The sequence below is a fragment of the Varroa jacobsoni genome, unplaced genomic scaffold (assembly GCF_002532875.2).
Source record: "Varroa jacobsoni isolate VJ856 unplaced genomic scaffold, vjacob_1.0 scaffold_204, whole genome shotgun sequence".
NCBI classification, from domain to species: Eukaryota; Metazoa; Arthropoda; class Arachnida; order Mesostigmata; family Varroidae; genus Varroa; species Varroa jacobsoni.
Genome location: NW_019213106.1, coordinates 151,445 through 170,216, shown reverse-complemented (window position 1 = coordinate 170,216; position 18,772 = coordinate 151,445). Strand labels below are relative to the sequence as shown.

The window sequence follows — 18,772 nt, the reverse complement described above, 5'->3', positions numbered from 1 at the left end:
GTTCGTCATACGCGAACTCCACTCGGACAGTTGTTTGGATAGGAGTGTGCGCTTCGCAAAAAACAAGCCAGACTGTCGGCAGGTTACAGGCAAGGCGTTGTTCTTCAAAGGGGCAACGCTCACCCAGCAGCCCCACGTCGCGGGAGTGACTCGAGGCATTCCTACATGGATGTAAAAATAGCGACTGTTAACTCTTGGACTTTAAGAATACCCAAGCAAGGCATCACCATAAAAACATTAGATAAAGAAAAAACGAAATCTTCATTTCTTCGAGTACAAGGACATATAATAAGGACGTATAATTAATCTCCCGTCTGATGCCTGCTCCGTTACTTAACAAGAATGTTTGGCAATAACTATATATGGCCATGCGAAATCATAGCAGCGTGCTAATTAGTCAAAATATAATTCTGTTATAAGATGCGATATATCAACATACAGAAAGGGATAATTATCTTAAGACAGATGTTCTAAGTGTCAAGGAATAACGACGAGATATAAGCATTCAGAAGAACGATTCCTATGCAAAGGAAATTTTGAAAATCTATTCCAGCTACTAATGCCCACTGGAAAGAATAACGGAGTCGAGCAGCAGTAGCCGGAATCACTTTGGCCGTAAAGTACAAAACAGTTTCTGTACAGAGTTTTTGAACAGAAACAGATTTTGTTTCAACATCAAGTTCTGCTTTAACTATATATAATAGGCGACTCTGACTTACAGAAGGCTCTGGCTTGAGTTTTCTTTGATCTTTGGTATCATGCGTATTTTAGAATTCGAAAGAAGATAAGTTAACTTGTATTGTATTAGCGTAGCCGAAATAAAATTAATCTAGTAAGTTTTCTTTAGGGTAAAAACTTCGACTTGGTTCTCTAAGATGATCCTTTACAATTAGGAAAATTATAGAACTTAATTAATATATCAGTATAGTCAGTGTATACGTCACCTCACTACTTGAGGGTGTACATCTCCAAAATATTAGAAGGCGTTGTATAAAAAATAATAGTTAAGAAATACCGTAACTGAAACAAACTAGAAGGACGTAACCCAAGTGAGTTATTATACTTTTTTTTTTTTGCAAAACGCTTCCGTTATTATCATATTTACAACGAAAACAATGAAAAAAGACGCAAATGGTCTAGAATGTACAACCGCATATGTAACTTAATGTGTTCAGCTTTATGTGCTTTTATATTTAACGGTTGCACATATGGGAAAATAGTCTTGCGCGTACAACGTAACTTTTATTACACGAGCAAAACTTCATCTTGTTAGTTAAAGTGACTCGAGTTGATTGAGTCAAGTGAAAGGCTGTATGAAGTAGTTCTCTGTCGGCCACACAGTTCAAATTTCCCTCCAACTGATATGTGAACAATCGGCTGATGCGTTCATCCAGATGCGGATCACAGGCCTCATTGTTTATTATTAGATTGAATTGTGCAAATTCACTCAGTAGCATAGTTGAATTCTGGTGTGTGTGTGGGTGTTTGTTTTTCGTTTCCCGGTCGTGCTTACGAAGATCTAAAGGTTCGTATGTAATTTCCACAAAATAATGACGTATGCTTGAGTGCACATCTTGAGCACGTACTGCATGAAGCAGTCATAAGTCAATATATTTATATATCAAAGAATTATACTTTAGGAGTAAATATCTTGATTAAGAGCGAATTGTCAGTTTAATACAGAAGGGCTTACTGCTAAATAAACTATAGAGAAATAGACAGTATTACTCCAAATACTGTATTATTTATTATAACTCTAGCTTTATTATATAGTATAGTGATATATTTAAGAACGGATGATACGAACGAGTGAATTTAGAATAAAGAGCTGTTTATGGATGATGTAGTTTAATGCGTTGATGTTAGGTACTTTCACGCAGACGTGTGTTATATTTAAATAAAGTTATTATTGGAATACAATAAAAAGTATAAAAATGTTTATCTGGGCACCACTAACGATTTTTCTTTGTTGAGTAAGCATAAAATATAACAGGCAGATTGCATTGCTCGCATTGTGCAAAGCGGGTAAAATCACCTTGTATATCATCTCCCTTTTTGACAGATGTTTATGTCACGTAGTGAGTATGATCGAGGAGTAAATACGTTCTCCCCGGAGGGCCGTCTGTTCCAAGTTGAATATGCCATTGAGGCAATTAAGGTAAACAACGTGCATTACTAATATATTGTGCGGTTAAGTGTGTAATGTGTAAAGTAGTGCATGCATACAGATTGCTAATGATTGCATATAGATCGTTTTTTTTACATAATGCGTACAAAGAAAGCAAATCATTAAATTTTTCTTTTATTAATTTTTTAGTTCTAATAACGTGTGATTCTCAAATGTGCATATCTATGACCTGTAGTTGGGTTCAACAGCTATCGGTATCCAGACATCAGAAGGGTGCGTACTAGCCGTCGAAAAACGTGTTACGTCGCCACTCATGGAAAGCACGACAATCGAAAAAATTGTCGAAATTGATAATCATATCGGATGCGCCGTCTCCGGACTGATGGCCGACTCGCGCACCTTGATCGATCGCGCCCGTGTCGAGGCTCAGAACCACTGGTTCCTATACAATGAAAAAATGCACGTTGAATCCTGTGCTCAGGCGGTTTCTAATTTGGCTATTAAATTTGGCGATAGCGATAATGATGATGGAGCCGCGATGTCGCGACCGTTTGGAGTGGCTATTTTGTTTGCAGGAATCGATGCAAACAAAGGACCTCAGCTGTACGTATAACCACCTAATGATTAGTATTAGGTCGATACAAGTGATTCCCGAAAACTTTGAAATAACTCTTGAATCAATTAGTTAACTATAATTTTTATTATCTTAGAGGTACTTCCGTTTATTTTTCCACACTTGTCCCGGCGCTCTGGTAATTTCTGGATAATTATGTACATGCCATTCTTGTTCCAATGTAGTTTCTCTATCTATGGCTGCTTAAAGTAAATCGACAGTGGGATATTCTTACCCTTAACTCATCCCTTTGTGAGCACGGAAAACCTTATGATCACACAGACTTAGATTAGATTCCTTTGCTTAATGATTAGTTTGTTTAGTAATTAAGGAATGGCGATTAGGTCTGGCATTGTCATCGAGTAACCAGACTGCGTGCTTTGAGGTGTTGTGCTCACGGTCCATGAATCTCTTAAAGAACTCAAGATAGCGGGCTGCACCTATTGTTTCATTTTTGGCGAGTGTCTCATAGTAGTAGACGTTCATGGCAAATTTTAACATCACTTTACGTCGGAACCTACTCGACACTGCCACGGAACTCAACTTCTCTCCAAACGATACAACTTTCTCGCCTGGCCCCTTTCCGATAGGCGGTAAAAATTGAACGGCGAATGTACGTTCCAAACGAGTCTTTTGCTAATTAATGTTCCCCAAATTACACGAAGAATACACAACACGGATTTCCAACTGATCTGTAGTCAATTCAGTGGAAACTTATTTTTTACCCAGTTTCCGCCTCTTTGGTATTTGGATTGTAATTCTATAACATGTTCATCTAAAATGCAAATCTTGGCCAATAAAGCTTTCGGACCCCAAATTCTGCTTTTGTGAAAGTCTACTCAATTGTGCCAATATTTTTGTTTTCGGATCCCTACATATGACTACTCTTCCCGTGGTCTTCAGCGTTACGATCTCCGTTCTTGAAGTATTTGCGCCATTCGCATACTGTGCTCTCGCTTAAGGTCTCCTTGTGTACGTCTTCACCAATCTTCGATAGTATTCTGCAGCGCTGTGGCCTATAGGTATATGGTTCAGCAATGATAAATAAAGAGTGTTACTGCTGTAATCTAAAAGAAAGGCTGACAAAAACCAGGTAGAGGCCAATATAGACTTAATGTTTTGCTTACAGAAATTCAGCTGTCATATCAAGGTAACGCATATCATTGTTCTAAAGAACGGTAACACAAAAACTATAGTGTATTTGGCATTTTTGGAAAAGCACTTCGTGTTAATGTTCTACATCGCAACTGAGATTTATTCAACGTTTGTTCGAGGCACAAATCTACGTATCCGACTCCACACAATAAAAGGGTTATGGTTGAAATGAATCTTGGTTTCTTGATACTTGTGGTTAAATTCATGGCGCATCATCTATTTAAGCACATGTTCTTAATTTCGTAAAGTCGGCATTATATTAGATAGTTAGTGTCTAGGACGAGACAAATATGCCTCTTTCCAAGTTTTTGTCATATAATTTGGGTCAGCTTTTGCAAGAGGCCTTTGTAATTTTGGGTGAAGCGCATTGGATCCAGCCTGTTCTGTCTAGTAACGGCGTCATCGGTAACCTTTTGTTCATATGAGATTCGTGTAGCCCTCTTGTATTTCTACCTTCAATAATGCCCCTTATGTCTGTTTAATTTTGGAAAAGAAGCTTCGACATTCTAAGTATATTTAGTTCTATGAACCGTTGTCTGTTCGCATGGGTTCTTACTTCACACGGCTTCAGATGTATACGAGGGTTTTGTAAGCTAACGATTGCTCATTATTTTCAGTTTCCATATGGATCCTTCTGGAACGTATGTCGAATTCCTTGCTAAGGCCATCGGGTCGGGATCTGAGGGAGCGCAGCAGGCTCTCCAAGAGAAATATCACAAATCGATGACACTTAAAGATGCTCTCAAGGAGACGTTAGTTATCTTGAAGCAGGTGATGGAGGAGAAGTTGAGCTCTGTTAACGTTGAGGTAGCCACCGTAACGAAAGAAAAGGGATTCCACATGTTTACCAAGGCAGAGGTTGAGGAAGTAATCAAAGATATTTAAATATCCCTTAAACTCTAGCTAACTTGACCAGCTTTTGTGCTAACGGTAACACACATCATAGTTGGACTGACACTATACTGCGCAGACGTAAGAAGTCATTAGTTCTCTCATACGTCCAATTCAAAGGCAAAGGAAGTATAGTGAAATAAATTTTTACTTAAACTAACTGCAGCGTTACCTTTCATTACTAGCTAAAAGACGTGAATCTAAAGAAGTCTTCAAAAGCACTATTGGCTAGTCATGAAGCCACTGTCAAAAAGTGCACGCAGATCGTCAATATAGGTACATATGAGGCATACATGCTGTGTACAATGTGACAGCTCGCGAAAGATCTTTGTAGGTAGCAGTGGAAGACTTTCCAATGGATGATCAGTTTGCCATTAAATTTAAGGTGCCGTAGTTATTCCTTCCTATTTATAGGCTCCCTATTATTCAGAAATCCTATTATTCAGTAATGCAGCATTTTTTGCCCGTTTCGACTATTCCATCTATTAAATGTGTTTAATAGAAAAACTTTATTGACTATATATATAACTTAACTGACATTACATATAGCATGCACTGTTGACATTACATATAGCATGCGTATGTTTAACTAATTCAAAGTTCAATTCATTAGCGTTTAGGTCTATCACCGCAGTCTAGTATTGGTCTACGGTAAAACTCTCCCGACAAGTGACCTTTGGGACCTAGGATAGTCATATGCGTTTTTTGTTACTTATTTTTTTAGATCTCAATTGTTGAGTATTTCTGAATGACTTGAATAAATGTCAACAAATGCTCAATAACTTCAGAGCCTATATCCAAACAAAGAATTGGCATCTAGCTTCCTTATTGCTAGCAGCTCCTTCCGGCCTAGCACAACAAAAAAACTTTCGCCCTTTATTGGGCCCATCCTTTTTAACAATTCGCATAACGGAAGTTTCGCCATGGCCAGAGCATGTCGGAGCTGAAGGTGGTCCTTTAAGAATATTTTTCCAACTAGAGTTCAGTTGTGCTTTACGTTGAACCGTTTTAGAGGTTGCCTCTAATTCTTGCTTGTGTGCTTCGTTTGATGTATTTAAAGATACAGCTTGACTACCTGCATCGGCGCTATTAATTTCAACACCAGCTTTCTGATCATCGAGAGAATGCTTATACTTTTTTACAAAAAATGCATTTAATTTTGACTGAGTTTCAGCTGGTCGCTTGCGGAGTGCTCCGTTCTTAACCGAGTTCAGCGATTGTGTGGGACTAGTCTTTACGAGAAATACTTTAAGGGATGTTTGTATGCCTGAAAACTCTGGCCAGAAACGCGTACATTTTTTAGGAACTTTTTCTGCCGACACTAGATTTATATTTAATACGGCAGACACGGGACAATGATCTGATCCTGTGATATCTGCATGAATATCACAGCTAGTGAAATATTTTATTAATTCCGCGTCCGAGATGATGTAATCGATTCGGGTGCCGAAATTTGTCACTCTGGCAGATTTCTGCGAATTCCAGCATGTGTACTGTTCTGTTTCAAAAGGATGGAAATGGCGGAATACATCGACAAAATGAACACCTGAAATTTGATAGAAATACACTAGGTAGATGTTATTGGCGAATGATACTATTCTAGAACACTGGGCATGGTATATCGACATTGATATACGCATGTTCAGTGCCAACTTTCTACGATTCGGTAACTGGAGTGACAATTTTTTCTGTTCAATTCGCTGGGCAAGAGGTAAGCCTATTCTATTTCTTATGATCAATGGCCGAAAGTACTAAAGTAGTCATTCCACAATTTGATACTGCTTTAAATTATTTTGGTACTATTTTAATTCATATTGGACACTAAAAACCTATGATATACGTATGTTTTTATCCATTTATGACACTCACTCTGAGATCTATCGAGTAGCTTACTCATCCAGATCCGTTCTGGAGCCGACTCAAATTCTTCAGAAGGATCACAGTTGTCGATTCTCTTATGCGAAATGTTCATGTCTCCAGCAAGTATGACATGGTATCCTTTTGTCACAAGATTTCGCGCCTGGTGTTCCAACATGGCATTAAAGTTACGCTTAAATTCAGCTCGTTCCGGCCTATCTGGATCATTTCGGGGGCAGTAGAGATTAAATATGACAAGAGAATGCAAGCCGCCATTTTTATCTCTGAAAAGATCATTATAGCATAAGAATACGATATGATATAATATGCAATATAAAGATAACAACAGTACCAAACACAACAATTAGTGTAATATTATATATGTACTTATTCGCTGCTTTCAATTGTTAAATAGCATCAAAACCACTATTTTATAATTAGAAAGAGCATTGTTGTTGTTTATCTTGTTATTATTGCATTTTCTAATTGTGTGGATAGTTAAACGTGTCACAAGATACATAGCAGTGGCGCTTGTAACTACTGTGTACAGCAGTTTTCATAACAGAGCAGTGGACTCACGAGAACTTATAGAGCAAGGCAATACAACGTCCTTCAGAGTCAATATTAGCGATCTCTTTGGGATCGATAAAACTTGTTGGGTCGTCGTCCCCCATCGAACGAGGAACGTCCATGAGCATGTCCATTGCTTCGATTCCTTCATCGGTACACCTTCGGAGAAAAACGTTAAATGCATTTTTATTACGTTTAGTATTATAGTATACCGATATAAAATAAAATAGATACAATAAAAATGAAGAATGCCTACTAATATGCAGTAGAAATATGAGGCTAATTAATTATTATGGTATGTGCATGGTCGTGTTCTATTGCACTGTTACAACTTTCATTCTCATAATTTGATTGGTATGTTTGTACATATATACATAGCTTCGATCCGTAGACCCTTATTACGAGAGATCAGTTTAAATAATGCTAAACCTCTGCTAGTATATAGTGCATGTTCTTAAACCTTTGTAGAAGCTCATTAACAGCGAAGGGTCGCAATTTATCCGATGAAAACGTGGCAACCCCTGAGTAACCGGTTAAGGCACGCGGGAAAGCGAAATACGAATTATAGCCGGAAACACACGCCAGGTCGGATTCCAAAGTAGATCCTAAAGTTTACGCAGAAATATCATGAAAGTTGTGAGTCCAATTTCTGTTCCTTTAGTCAAACGAAATAGAACAATGACAAAGATTTAACTGTTAAAAAATCCGTAAAGACTACCAGCCCGCTTAGTACTTACTGTTTGTTCTAGTTTCCTGGAAACATATAACCTCGGCCTTAAAAGCGTCCAGTGTTTCTCTAAGGAACCCTTTAAAAGTGCGCAATCCATTAATATTCCACGTAACGATTTTCATCTGAAATAGTTTAAATAATTCACTCGGCTGCCGAGACGGTACACCAGAGGTAGAGTTCTGTACCAGTGTTAGAAAAGAGATAATTGAGAGTAGATTGCTTTCACTCAGGTTAAACAAAATGAAATTAGCTGAAAAATACTGTGTATAGTTTAAAACTGAATCACTTAAAGCTATTACTGCCATGGCTAAAACATATCTGAAAGTATCTATACCTATGTTTTAATTCATTTCATTACGATGTCGTCCGTTTTCAGTATAGGTGACGTCCTCTAACGTTTTCAATCAGAACAACTGGGTTTTTCTATTTCCTTGGAATTCTGTTCACACAACAGTAGCACGTCTGATAAAACATATGATACACGTATATTTCAAACATTGGTACCTACGCTGGCGGTCTTGTAAACGTCATTATATTTGTAAACAGAAGTGAGGCGTCCTGGGGCAAATTTACATCCTGTTAAGATCTAACAAATAATGCTTTGTAGTACAATAAATGGATAATGCGGGCATAAATTTATACTGACACGAAATGGCAAATATATTCAGTTTGGTGAAAAATACCTTGCTGTGGAAAAATTGAACCAGAAGATGTGTATTACCTTTGTTGACGCATTCGATGACTTTAGACATTTCAAAAGGATAGTCAAACCGTGATATTCATTTCACGTCTAATTTAAAGCTTTGTTTAAACTTACTTCCGGTAGATCATCGCATCAAAAACATTTTCATGTAAATGCAAGGTCGCTGGCTTTTTGTCAACCTCGAGAACATACGGCTTCTACGAACTATGTTCAAACTCGTTTTTTTTATTCCAGCTTACAAAAAATCTTCTATGGGACACTTTAATAACGGGTTTTGGCTGTAATTCGTAAATCGCATATTAACGGGCCCCAAACACAGAGTATTTTATTTACAAAACAGATTATTTGAAATTGGCGCGAGACAGCAGTCAAAAATTTCCGTTGAAGTAAATCTAGACTAAAAATCAGTTATTTAAGTAAAACTGTATACGTGAATGATTTGCTACTTTTCAAATTAACGATTGCAAAAAGACAATTATTGGTTGTTTAGACTTGCCTTCGGAGCTTACACACATACATGTTTACCGTCGGTCGTATTTGATGTTGTCTCTTGTTACCCTCTCCCATTGCAGCACGAACAACACACGTGTTTGACAAAACTGATGAGTATTTTCTCGCGTTCACCAATGTTCAGTGCTTTGTGAACACATATTCTTTCGTTCTTGTATATTTCCTAAGTTTCATTGGGTATACAAAGAAATGTGCAAACCTGTAAAGACAATTCAGCCCGAGGAGATCTGTCTCCTGTGTCTTCACGAAGAGAGATCAACAGCCAACGAAGAATTTAATACTGTCGTTTCGTTGTTGCGCGAGGGAAAATTTCAGCAATTATTTCAACTTCCGTGGTTCTCCATCTTTCGTCATGATAACCTGCAAGGTTTCTCTAAACAGTTACAGGAGATTATTCCGAAACTGGAGAATGCCGCTGTTCGGCTACTCTCATCAGCTGTGGCTTTTCTCTTTTACTTCATTCAGCAGAACTTTATTGGGCCAATCAACACCGAGGAGATTACTTCCACACTGTTTCCAAGTTCAAAGCAGGTGTCGTGTTTGAGTATCGATGGGGAGGACGCGTACCATTTAGTCAAGGCACCGGTGGAATTGTTTATAGCTAGAGTAATTTTGGTGGAATTTGCAGCTAAGCTTAGGTTAGCTACTTTCCACGTATGGAGACAGCGATACGCTGTTATCCACCAACGGATACTTTCTGAGCGTGTCGGCTCATTACAGGAAATCGTCAAAGAAAGCACTACTGAACTGGAGAAGAGCACTTTTGAGAATTATCCCGAACTATGGACGGAAATTCGTCTTGAAAGTGCTATGGCAAATCTTGAGTTTTTCCAAATTGCCACAACTGAAGAGCTCCTCATGAATGCTTCAGAAAGGATGGGTCTAAAGGCTGAACTAGGTGGAGCTCTCGGTACTAGAACTCATTTTCAAACAAATTCTATTGCGCAACTAGTGCTCAAAATTCAGCGGACTAAGCCACTTGACAAACCAATTTCAACAACTTCGTACGCCGAAAACAATTTGCCAATCGACGTTGCCTTGCAAGATGATACCGTTATGGACCGTACGAAATTCGACGAAGAACAGAATGACTGTACTTTATCGTGTAGTGAGCAGGCTCTTATTCTAGCTATGTCAATGCTTAAAAAACGCTTGAATGCCCCCGAGGAGTTGCTCGATGAAGAAGTAATGGTTTATTTAGATAGAGTTCTTTCTCAACCAAAACTATGGACAATACAATTCAGCGCGCTATTTCAAAGGTCGGTTCTAGAATGCATGAAAAGCCGAAAGGTAGAACGCGCCCTGTCGCAGTATCAGACGCTTGTGAACTCGGTTTCAAACGGAAGTCCAGCATTTGGGTTGAGAAGTCATATGTTCTTTCTGTTGAAGTTTCCCACTACGTGGAAGCTAGAAAGGAGTCTTGCAAATGGGTACATTTCATTAGGACTCACGAAGTCTGCCTTAGACATCTACCTTCGACTGGAGCTGTGGGAGGAGGTCGTTGAATGCTATCAAAGATTGCAAAGAAACGACCGTGCGAAAGCTATTATTACAAAATTGCTTCAGGACGAAGAGACACCTTATCTGTATTGCCTTCTTGGCGATGTTACTGGTGATCCTCTGAATTACCAAATGGCTTGGAAGCTTTCGGGGGAAAGAAATGCCAGAGCTAAACGATCTTGGGGCTCTTACCATTTCCAGCGCAAAGAATATGAATATGCCATTCCACAATTTGAAGAATCACTCGAACTTAATCGATTACATCAGCGCACGTGGCAACAACTAGCATTTGCGTACATGGAAACGGGACGTTTTGAAAAATGCGTACAAGCCTACAAACATGTGGTTAATATTGACAGTGATAACTTCGAAGCGTGGAATAACATGGCCAAGGCTTACATTTCGCTCGGTGAGAAAAAAAAGGCGTACAAGGTTTTGCAGGTTAGTAGACTATGCAATTAGAAGCGTACTTTAAACAAGATATGCTAACACGTAGGTATCTCGTCTCTGTGTCAACCCTCCAACGGGCGTGGGACGGCAAACTCATGCAACTTACGAACGTCAAGCACAAGTAACAAAATATTATTATACGATTATTTAACTTATTTTTACATTTACATAGGAAAATTAAGTATACTTTAATCATATATGTTTTTCTGCAGGAAGGTTCTATATATAATTAAACCCAAAATTAGGACGCTCAGTCAAAATTACGATTTTATTACTTTCAGGAGTCGATAAAGTGCAACTATGAAGACTGGCGGATTTGGGAAAATTACCTTCTTGTATCGATGGATGTGGGTGCATTTGATGAGGTTATCAAAAGTTGGCACCGTCTTATTGACATCAAACAGAAGCATTCCGATCCGAAAATTGCGCACCTTCTAGTGCAGGTCGTTAAGGAGGACATAAAAGACTTCGACGGTAAACCCGCGTCTGCATACTTGCGTCCTAAACTATTTGAGCTGTTCGGTAGGGCAACAACCGGAGTGACGAATGACGCTGAACTCTGGGCAGCTTATGGCGATCTGTATTTTGAGAGTAAGCCGCGCGAAGGCATGAGCTGGTCAGATCACGCACATAAAATGGTTTCGTGCTATCAGAAAAGCTTGCGTTGCTATACGCAGAAAGAAAATTGGGACAAAGACGCTAATACGACATTGCAGATTATCGGAAACTGTCACAATGTGTGGTCCCAGTTGCAGAAATTAGCAAGCCGCGTGTCAACCGAGGAGAAGCGTCGTCTAGAAGAATCTTTGAGGATGACGATACGGAACATAATTACAATGGCTAAACGGGGCATTGACTATTATCTTGAGGACCAGCAAGATAGCATCGCTCAAAGAACGGAAGAACTTGAGTATCTAATAAAGCCGTGAGAAATTATTCGATTCGTTGTTGCTTATTTAGTCTCGCTTCAGTAAATTGGTAGAATTTGTTGTGAATGTTAATTAGCGCTATTTTTTTGTAAAAATTCATGTCATGTTATGACCAAAACTACTAGCTCGTCTTTGAAAACATGGATTGATCAAGTAGCTTTAACAAATTGTGATAGGTTTTCTCCGCGGGTGGTTTCTGTGGTTTAGTTGGTACCACTTCTCCTAATCATTCTTTCATTAGTCTTCGTCGTCATTATGGTTGGAGAAAGTCCAGCGCTGCTTGAGATCAGATCGTTTAGAAAACCAATTATTACATAAGTGCATGATAGGCTCCCTATAGACCGATTTACGAGTCGGGTGCATAATTTTAACCGGTTCCAACTCTATTGTGCAGTTGATATTGGTTTGACTTTTTAAGCTTTCTTAAATTAGCTTTATTATGAACAAATTAGAGGTTTGCTGTGGCCGAAGATAAAAGTTCAGCTCGTAATTCAAATTAATGGTTACAGTTTGGCGACTTAAACGCAAATTCAACGAATTATATGGATGATTAAAAATGTGCACTCTAGAATTCAAGACAGCTTATTCCAGCACTCTTCAGACGTATAGAATAACCCAGCAGCCCGCAGAAGTACGTTATTACGTTACGCCTACGATGCTAAAAAATGATATTTCCTAACTATGGACATTTTTTTGAGTAGTCTGTGCTAGAAGAAAATCCGAACGGTTTTATCATCTATGTTTGATTCTAGATATCAGCTGTAAAGTCCTCAACCTATTGCTGACGAGATTAAGAGACATCCTGTAACAATCGAGTCTACCGCTGTTGCTTTCCTCGACATTTAAGCTGACATTTGGGCAGTATAGTTAATGTATCCATTGACACATGATCCCTTCCCACTAGAGTGAAGGACGCAAAGATTATTCCTTTGTTCAACAGCAAAGGGGTACCTACGCAAGCTGCTGAATATCGTGCAACATGTTTGGTCAGTTATTTGTCTAAAGTTTTCTAGAAGCTGATTCTTAATATACTTAACAGACATCTTAAAAGCGCGGAATTTTATTTGCTTAGTCAATTTGGAAGCCGCGGGCGATGAACAAGGTACTGGCACGCCTTAGCGGGAAGTCACTAACGCGATTGAAATCCGGCATGTTTCTAGATGTCGCGTTTATTTTCAACTAGCTAAGTCACTTGCTGCAAATGTCAAAGTGTCTTGAGGGCACAACGAATATTTTTGACTGGTCAGGTCATACTGGAAAACGGGAGGCGGTTAATGGTGATCTTCCTGAGTAGCAGGTTGGGGAGTCAACCCCAAAATACCTTAAAATTCAATTCTGGCTATTGCATGTTTATCAATCTTTGTAAACTACATTCTCGAAAAAATCTAAACGGGTGGCATTTGTGAAATCAGCGATTACACAGATGGCACTTCAATACTTTTGCGCATCGCGCGTACTTCGGTCGTCAATGATGACGCATTGCGCTTGAGGCTATTGGAACTTTCAGAACAGTTCCTCTTGTTGTTGACGGCAATAAGACGGGACTTGCATTCTTCAGTTTGCTTCATAGAGGTATCCATATGTAAGTGAAAACGGTTACTAGGTCTAGGCTTCTGTTATTCTAGATTATCGAACGTTTCGGAATAAATTTTCAGGGAACGATTAAATGGCGGACTCGCCTGAAAGCACGAATGCCCATATACTATGCTATTATTGCGACACAGAAAAAAAGCCAAAGGGATTCGTGAAGGTCTCCATATTGTTAATAGGCAACTATTGCCGCTGGTGCTGTGCTACGCACTTCCAATATAGAGAAATGATTATTTGAAAATATCTCATAGATTTATCGTTTAGAGAGATGCTCCGAAATCAATGTTTGATTAAAACAGAGCCTGTGGAAACCGTCTCTATACCTCAGATAAACTACTCCCTGAGGATAAAGTTCCCAGCATACGTATTGTCGTACTTGCTTTCAAAATGTCAAAAGGTATGATTCCGCTAAAAATACTTCTCCGCTTAGCGCTGTCGTCAGCCGTTCCAGCCATGTTTGACGTTCGCTTTGTTCCTAACGAATCTGGTGGACATGCTCTCGTTTGTTGGTTATTTCCGTCAGTTTGAAACTCTTTCACTGGAACTCAGTAGCCTCCAATTCCGTGGAAGGTCTCATGCGCGAAATTTCGAAGCGTGTACATAGGATAATTATGCAAAAGCGTGTAAATGTGTCTTCTATCAGTGTATTAATTAATAATTACTGTATAATGTAAAATTCCTTACGCATGGCATGCTTTTTATGATCATTCTTAAGAAAACTTGAACGTTGTAAAAACGGCGTTCGGCAAGACGATTATATTTTTATGTCATCCGGATAGGGACGTACGGCTTTCAATATAAAACTGCTCAGGTCCGGTTCAGTATTTGCGAAGGGGAACTTTGTCAAATTTGGCTTAAAAATCAACTTGCTTCTGTTATCAGTGAAAAGTAAGATAATCGGTTTCATTCATTATCCTCCATATAAAATGGCCAATTAATAAAACTGGTTAACTCTATTTGTACTGTAGCTTTTAATAAAAGCGAGTTGCATTTTTAAATCCAAATTAACTCACCTAACTAATTAAATAACATAAACCAGACGGAAGTAACTTTTTATTACAAGTTCCAGGCAAAAGTTTCTGAATATAGGATCTTCTGTTCAGCTATTAGTAAAATTACATCTTCTGGTAACCGTCGGTGACCCTAATTGAGTACATTTTATGCTGCTGGGCATTCATAGTTTAAATGAGAAATTCGAATCCGTTTGTATAACTATGTTAGTATGAGGCAAAAACATAGGATGATAGTATATGAGCCAAAATCTCTAATGCGTTGAAATTGTAGTTCTTTGAAATTGTAGCCTGGAATGGGGTGGCTTGTATCTCTAGCTCACAAACAACGCGTCTGTCCAAGCTAGATCTCTGGAAGATTGTTGAAAGGAGATCTTGGCTTTGATAGGATCGAAGCTAATTGCAATATGTAGCAGCAAAATTGAATCGATTGGTGAATCGTCTCCTACTGAGACCTCTTCCCTTTTTCTAGATATTCTTCTCGTTTGAAGCTAGATGTTCACACGAATGCCTCCTTTGGGCCCCGTCATTCAGCAAGCTCGAACGCACCGCTTGCAAAAAAATTGTAAGCCATTTTCGGCTCAGCATATTATTGTAGTGATCCAACAAACGGAAAAACAGAGACGGTTAGATGATCCAAGCCAGTCGCTCTTCTATAGAACTAGCGTATTATTGCGTTCTAGTGAAAACTATACTTAAGTGTTACTGCCGGCAAATGCATACCTTTGACTGGCGGCCTTCGCTATTTTTTTTCGTGAATAAATATGTGTGCTCCAACTGTTTACGTTACCAAAATTTCCCGGTTTTTTTTTTAAAAAACACTTTTTTTTTCTGCTAAAGGCTAGGCACGTGTCGATGTTTTTAACTAAGAGTTTATTGCCGTCTTTAAAGGTAGCTAAAGCGTCCATAAGATCGGTAGCCAATCTAAAAAGTAGATATTCTTTACGACATTTGGGGGGCATTCGACGATAAGCGTAATTAGGCTGTAGTTACGGAAATCGTTTTCCTGTTAGCAGACAAAGACGATATAGTAAAAACTGCAAAGTCGTAACTAGCGATTACGCCGGAACTACTAGCCAAGTTTTTTCGTAGCCGATTTAGGAGAACATACGTATGACCATGCGACTGTCTAACATACTATTTAAGCAATGCATAGATTTATTAACCACACTGGATGGTGTCTATTCTGCAACGTTGCCAGTGAAATAAATGACGGCATGCATATCCAAGAATTAAATAAAAAATTCCCAGGGCTATCTATTATAGTAATAAAAAAACTTAGCTTGCTGCACTATTATTGGATTTAGTTGAGTCCTTCATGTTTGGGCTACATCATGGAATATTACAAAAATATATATGGGGTTACTGTCTACGTTATTATTATGTTATGTTATTGTCCATTACGCAGGCATTTCGTAGAATGACAGTGTTATTTTTCATCGAAGTTTCTTTTATTTGCATAAAATTAAATGATTATTTATTTACGTACCACTGACGCTTCATTCTCATCCCCTCGGTTAATAGTCTTCACCAGACTTGACTCAACGGTTCTATTTTGCCTTATAAATCTATCTTATCCCGCCATTTTCCGGATACGCTGACACCATTCGTTGTTAGTTAAAAAAAACAGCTGATGAAAACCGTACCTGTCTATATCTCATCGATCCCTGAATCGAAAGGTGGCCATCTTTGCGGACACAAGGGCGAGAGTTTCACGAATATTAGAAGAGTACTAACTGTCCCATGTTCAACCTGGCTAGCGAGCTAACTAGGTGAATTAGAACAGTTATTTTGACGGCGAGGTGCGTTTGCTTTATCTACTGTAATATCATTTTCGTCCTAGATTTAATCGTTTCAACTGCGCGCTCAACCCGCCAGCGTGGCTTAGTTCTGTGATCAGTTTTGTGCATGGTAGTATATCATCTAGTTTTGTTGTATGGATCGGGTTCCTGTTCTCCAGTACCTGTCGCACCCCGGGTCGCTCATCGAGACTGGCTAGCAAACGATATGGACATTGTGTCCATCGGAATCGTTGCGTCACTCTCGCTCTCTCTCTTTTTTTGCTATGGGCTTTCGACGAAGCTCCTTATACTTCGTATGCGCTACAGTGGCACGACAGATTCTTCTTTTGGGGCTGATGCGTCTTCTGTCGTCTGGTTGCCAGCAAGCCCACGCTTGGTTGGTTGCTTCATTGGCTTTCTGCCCTCTCTCTCTGCAGGGCCGCGGTAGCGGTGATGTGCCGAAACCTTCCTCCATAGCTAGCTCGCCGTACCGCTTCACGAATCGCTCACAGGACCGACCGACCGATCGACCGCACAAGCGTCTCCGGACGCCACTCGGTGCTGCCATCGCTCCGGCGTTTGCTTCGGACACGGCTGGCGGTGAGTGACCCAGTGAAGAGCACGAAGGAAACCGAAGTGCTGTTGACCCAAACCGAAGCGGCTGAGCGTCTGCTGCCAGCCATCGGCCGCGTGCTGCTGCAGGGCCATAACAGCAACTAACCAACAAGAGCAAAGGAAAAGTCACCTGAACTGTCCGGACTGCTGCTGCAGTTGTCGTGTGTACGATCAACCAGCCTTTTATTATTCAGTGTGTATCGGAAAAGTGTACGTTTTCATCCGAATTGATCACCTGTCTTTCATCTGTTTGTCTCTTTAACTCATCATGATGGCGGTAGATACAGCGGAACTGTCTCCCGTTAGAGATTGGCTTGATGACATTGTCCATCTAGACCGTGACCCTCGAACCGCCCAGTGGTGGTCAACAGGATACATAGCTGTGCCCGCTACGCTAATTCTGTACAGTATCGCTGCAACAGCTGTTCCGTTGGTGATGGGTAACCACAAGAAGCGCCTGCCTATTTCAGCGTTGGTTTTACCCTATAATGCGTTAATGTGTGTCTCCCACGCCTTGGCGGCAGCACTCCTTTTTAATGCGTATCAAGGCTCCGGGAGATCATTTGTGTGCCAGCATCGATCTTTTGAGACGAGCTCGGCTTCGTCATCAATTCTCAACCTGATGTGGCTTTACCTTGTGCTCAAGATGCTGTCCATGTTTGATGCTCTTATCCTCCTTTCATACCTAAAAGAGAAGCGTGTGACGAACGCCGTCGTTCTTAACGGATTTTTCAGCGTTTCGACAGTTTGGTGGTTCTTGCGCTATGGTGCCGATGGACATGGAGTGCCAGGAGTTGTGATCTTGTGCCTCGTCGATGCCCTTACCTATGCATATTATCTATGTTCAATGCTTGGTCCTAGAGTGAAGTCAGTGGTACGACCTCTTCGCGTGCATGTGTCACGTATCCAGCTAATCGGAACGGCTGCAGCCTGGGCCCATTACTTTATCGCGCTGATTGCGGAGTGCGCAAATCCCGGTGTTCTAATCTTAGTAGGTTTTGCCTTTGTCGGCCTAAGGTTCCTTCGCCTATTTGACTTTTACACGGAAAAGTTTGTCCTGAATGGCATGCGGCTTGGTTTTGATTGGAGTATCATAGCGGGCATGCTTGAAAATTGCTGCTTCGCACAAGGAAACCCAAACGGCCAAAACGACGACGATGATAACGACTATGTAACGAATACCGGCCCCCAGGTTACCTCAGGCTTTCGTAACGGATACAGTGGGCCTATCCACAAGCCGAAAAGAGGTTAATTTGCGAACGCCCTTCGATCGAACAACACGATACAAAACATCTAGATCAGATGCGGAGAAATCGAGAAGTAAAGTATCAACAGAGGTTGGTAAGCGTATGTCGGCTGTGAATGTAGCGTTCACCTTGCGATATTCGCCTAATAGACGGACCAGTGACACGCAGTTAACAACTGGAAAAGACTGAATGTTACCGATCGATTCTTACCATCGTATCAACGTCACTATCATCGTAAGCTACTATAAGGCGCGTATACGCCACGATGCGTATATGTTACCTTACCCACTCGTCGTAACTGTGATTCAATGCTATATAATATTACAATCAACTTATTCTATATATGACTACTCATATTGCTAGCTGTTCAATATAAGGAGAGCAATAAAGCAACTAAGCCGATACAAAGGTGAACTACATTAGAATTGCTTAGATAGCACCACAAGTGTGATTTAAAGGTTTCTATTTACATAAATGCATAAAAAGCCACACT

General features: G+C 39.9%; 4 protein-coding genes across 8 annotated transcripts; 3 read left to right on the top strand and 1 right to left on the bottom strand.

The window, feature by feature from the left end:
• The first annotated feature begins 1,397 nt into the window (after positions 1-1,397).
• Positions 1,398-4,947, top strand: Prosalpha5 (proteasome alpha5 subunit). The gene is made up of 4 exons (XM_022855399.2): positions 1,398-1,525; positions 2,063-2,158; positions 2,364-2,731; positions 4,514-4,947. Exons 2-4 carry the CDS (start codon positions 2,063-2,065, stop codon positions 4,779-4,781), a joined length of 732 nt encoding a protein of 243 aa, XP_022711134.1. The 5' UTR covers positions 1,398-1,525; the 3' UTR covers positions 4,782-4,947.
• Positions 4,948-5,272: 325 nt separating this feature from the next.
• LOC111273632 (DNA-(apurinic or apyrimidinic site) endonuclease 2) lies at positions 5,273-9,423 on the bottom strand. 5 transcript variants are annotated; one of them, XM_022855394.2, is made up of 7 exons: positions 8,666-9,097; positions 8,279-8,383; positions 7,952-8,066; positions 7,675-7,819; positions 7,224-7,373; positions 6,657-6,928; positions 5,273-6,333 (listed from the first exon to the last, which is right to left on the bottom strand). In XM_022855394.2, the coding sequence occupies exons 3-7, from the start codon at positions 8,064-8,066 to the stop codon at positions 5,579-5,581; spliced, it is 1,437 nt and encodes a 478-aa protein (XP_022711129.1). In that variant the 5' UTR covers positions 8,279-8,383; positions 8,666-9,097; the 3' UTR covers positions 5,273-5,578. The 5 variants fall into 5 exon arrangements, with proteins under 5 accessions (XP_022711129.1, XP_022711132.1, XP_022711130.1 ...); XM_022855397.1 differs by lacking the exons at positions 8,279-8,383; positions 8,666-9,097 and adding an exon at positions 9,357-9,423; XM_022855395.1 differs by lacking the exons at positions 8,279-8,383; positions 8,666-9,097 and adding an exon at positions 9,144-9,211.
• On the top strand, positions 9,219-12,048 carry LOC111273631 (tetratricopeptide repeat protein 27). The gene is made up of 2 exons (XM_022855392.2): positions 9,219-11,098; positions 11,389-12,048. The coding sequence occupies exons 1-2, from the start codon at positions 9,347-9,349 to the stop codon at positions 12,034-12,036; spliced, it is 2,400 nt and encodes a 799-aa protein (XP_022711127.1). The 5' UTR covers positions 9,219-9,346; the 3' UTR covers positions 12,037-12,048.
• A 5,255-nt stretch (positions 12,049-17,303) lies between these two features.
• On the top strand, positions 17,304-18,284 carry LOC111273630 (very long chain fatty acid elongase AAEL008004-like). Its single transcript, XM_022855391.1, has one exon. The coding sequence runs from the start codon at positions 17,304-17,306 to the stop codon at positions 18,282-18,284; it is 981 nt and encodes a 326-aa protein (XP_022711126.1).
• The last annotated feature ends 488 nt before the right edge of the window (positions 18,285-18,772 follow it).

Bases quoted from the DNA above. Each gene is read 5' to 3' on its own strand.
- Prosalpha5 (XM_022855399.2), top strand. From the start codon at position 2,063: ATGTTTATGTCACGTAGTGAGTATGATCGAGGAGTAAATACGTTCTCC. The intron at 2,159-2,363 runs GTAAACAACGTG...TATGACCTGTAG, and splicing joins ATGCCATTGAGGCAATTAAG to TTGGGTTCAACAGCTATCGG. The intron at 2,732-4,513 runs GTACGTATAACC...CATTATTTTCAG, and splicing joins GCAAACAAAGGACCTCAGCT to TTTCCATATGGATCCTTCTG.
- LOC111273632 (XM_022855397.1), bottom strand. From the start codon at position 8,066: ATGAAAATCGTTACGTGGAATATTAATGGATTGCGCACTTTTAAAGGG. The intron at 7,374-7,674 runs GTTTAAGAACAT...TTTTCTCCGAAG, and splicing joins GTTAATGAGCTTCTACAAAG to GTGTACCGATGAAGGAATCG. The intron at 6,334-6,656 runs GTGAGTGTCATA...ATCAAATTTCAG, and splicing joins GCTACTCGATAGATCTCAGA to GTGTTCATTTTGTCGATGTA.
- LOC111273631 (XM_022855392.2), top strand. From the start codon at position 9,347: ATGTGCAAACCTGTAAAGACAATTCAGCCCGAGGAGATCTGTCTCCTG. The intron at 11,099-11,388 runs GTTAGTAGACTA...TATTACTTTCAG, and splicing joins AGGCGTACAAGGTTTTGCAG to GAGTCGATAAAGTGCAACTA.
- LOC111273630 (XM_022855391.1), top strand. From the start codon at position 17,304: ATGGCGGTAGATACAGCGGAACTGTCTCCCGTTAGAGATTGGCTTGAT.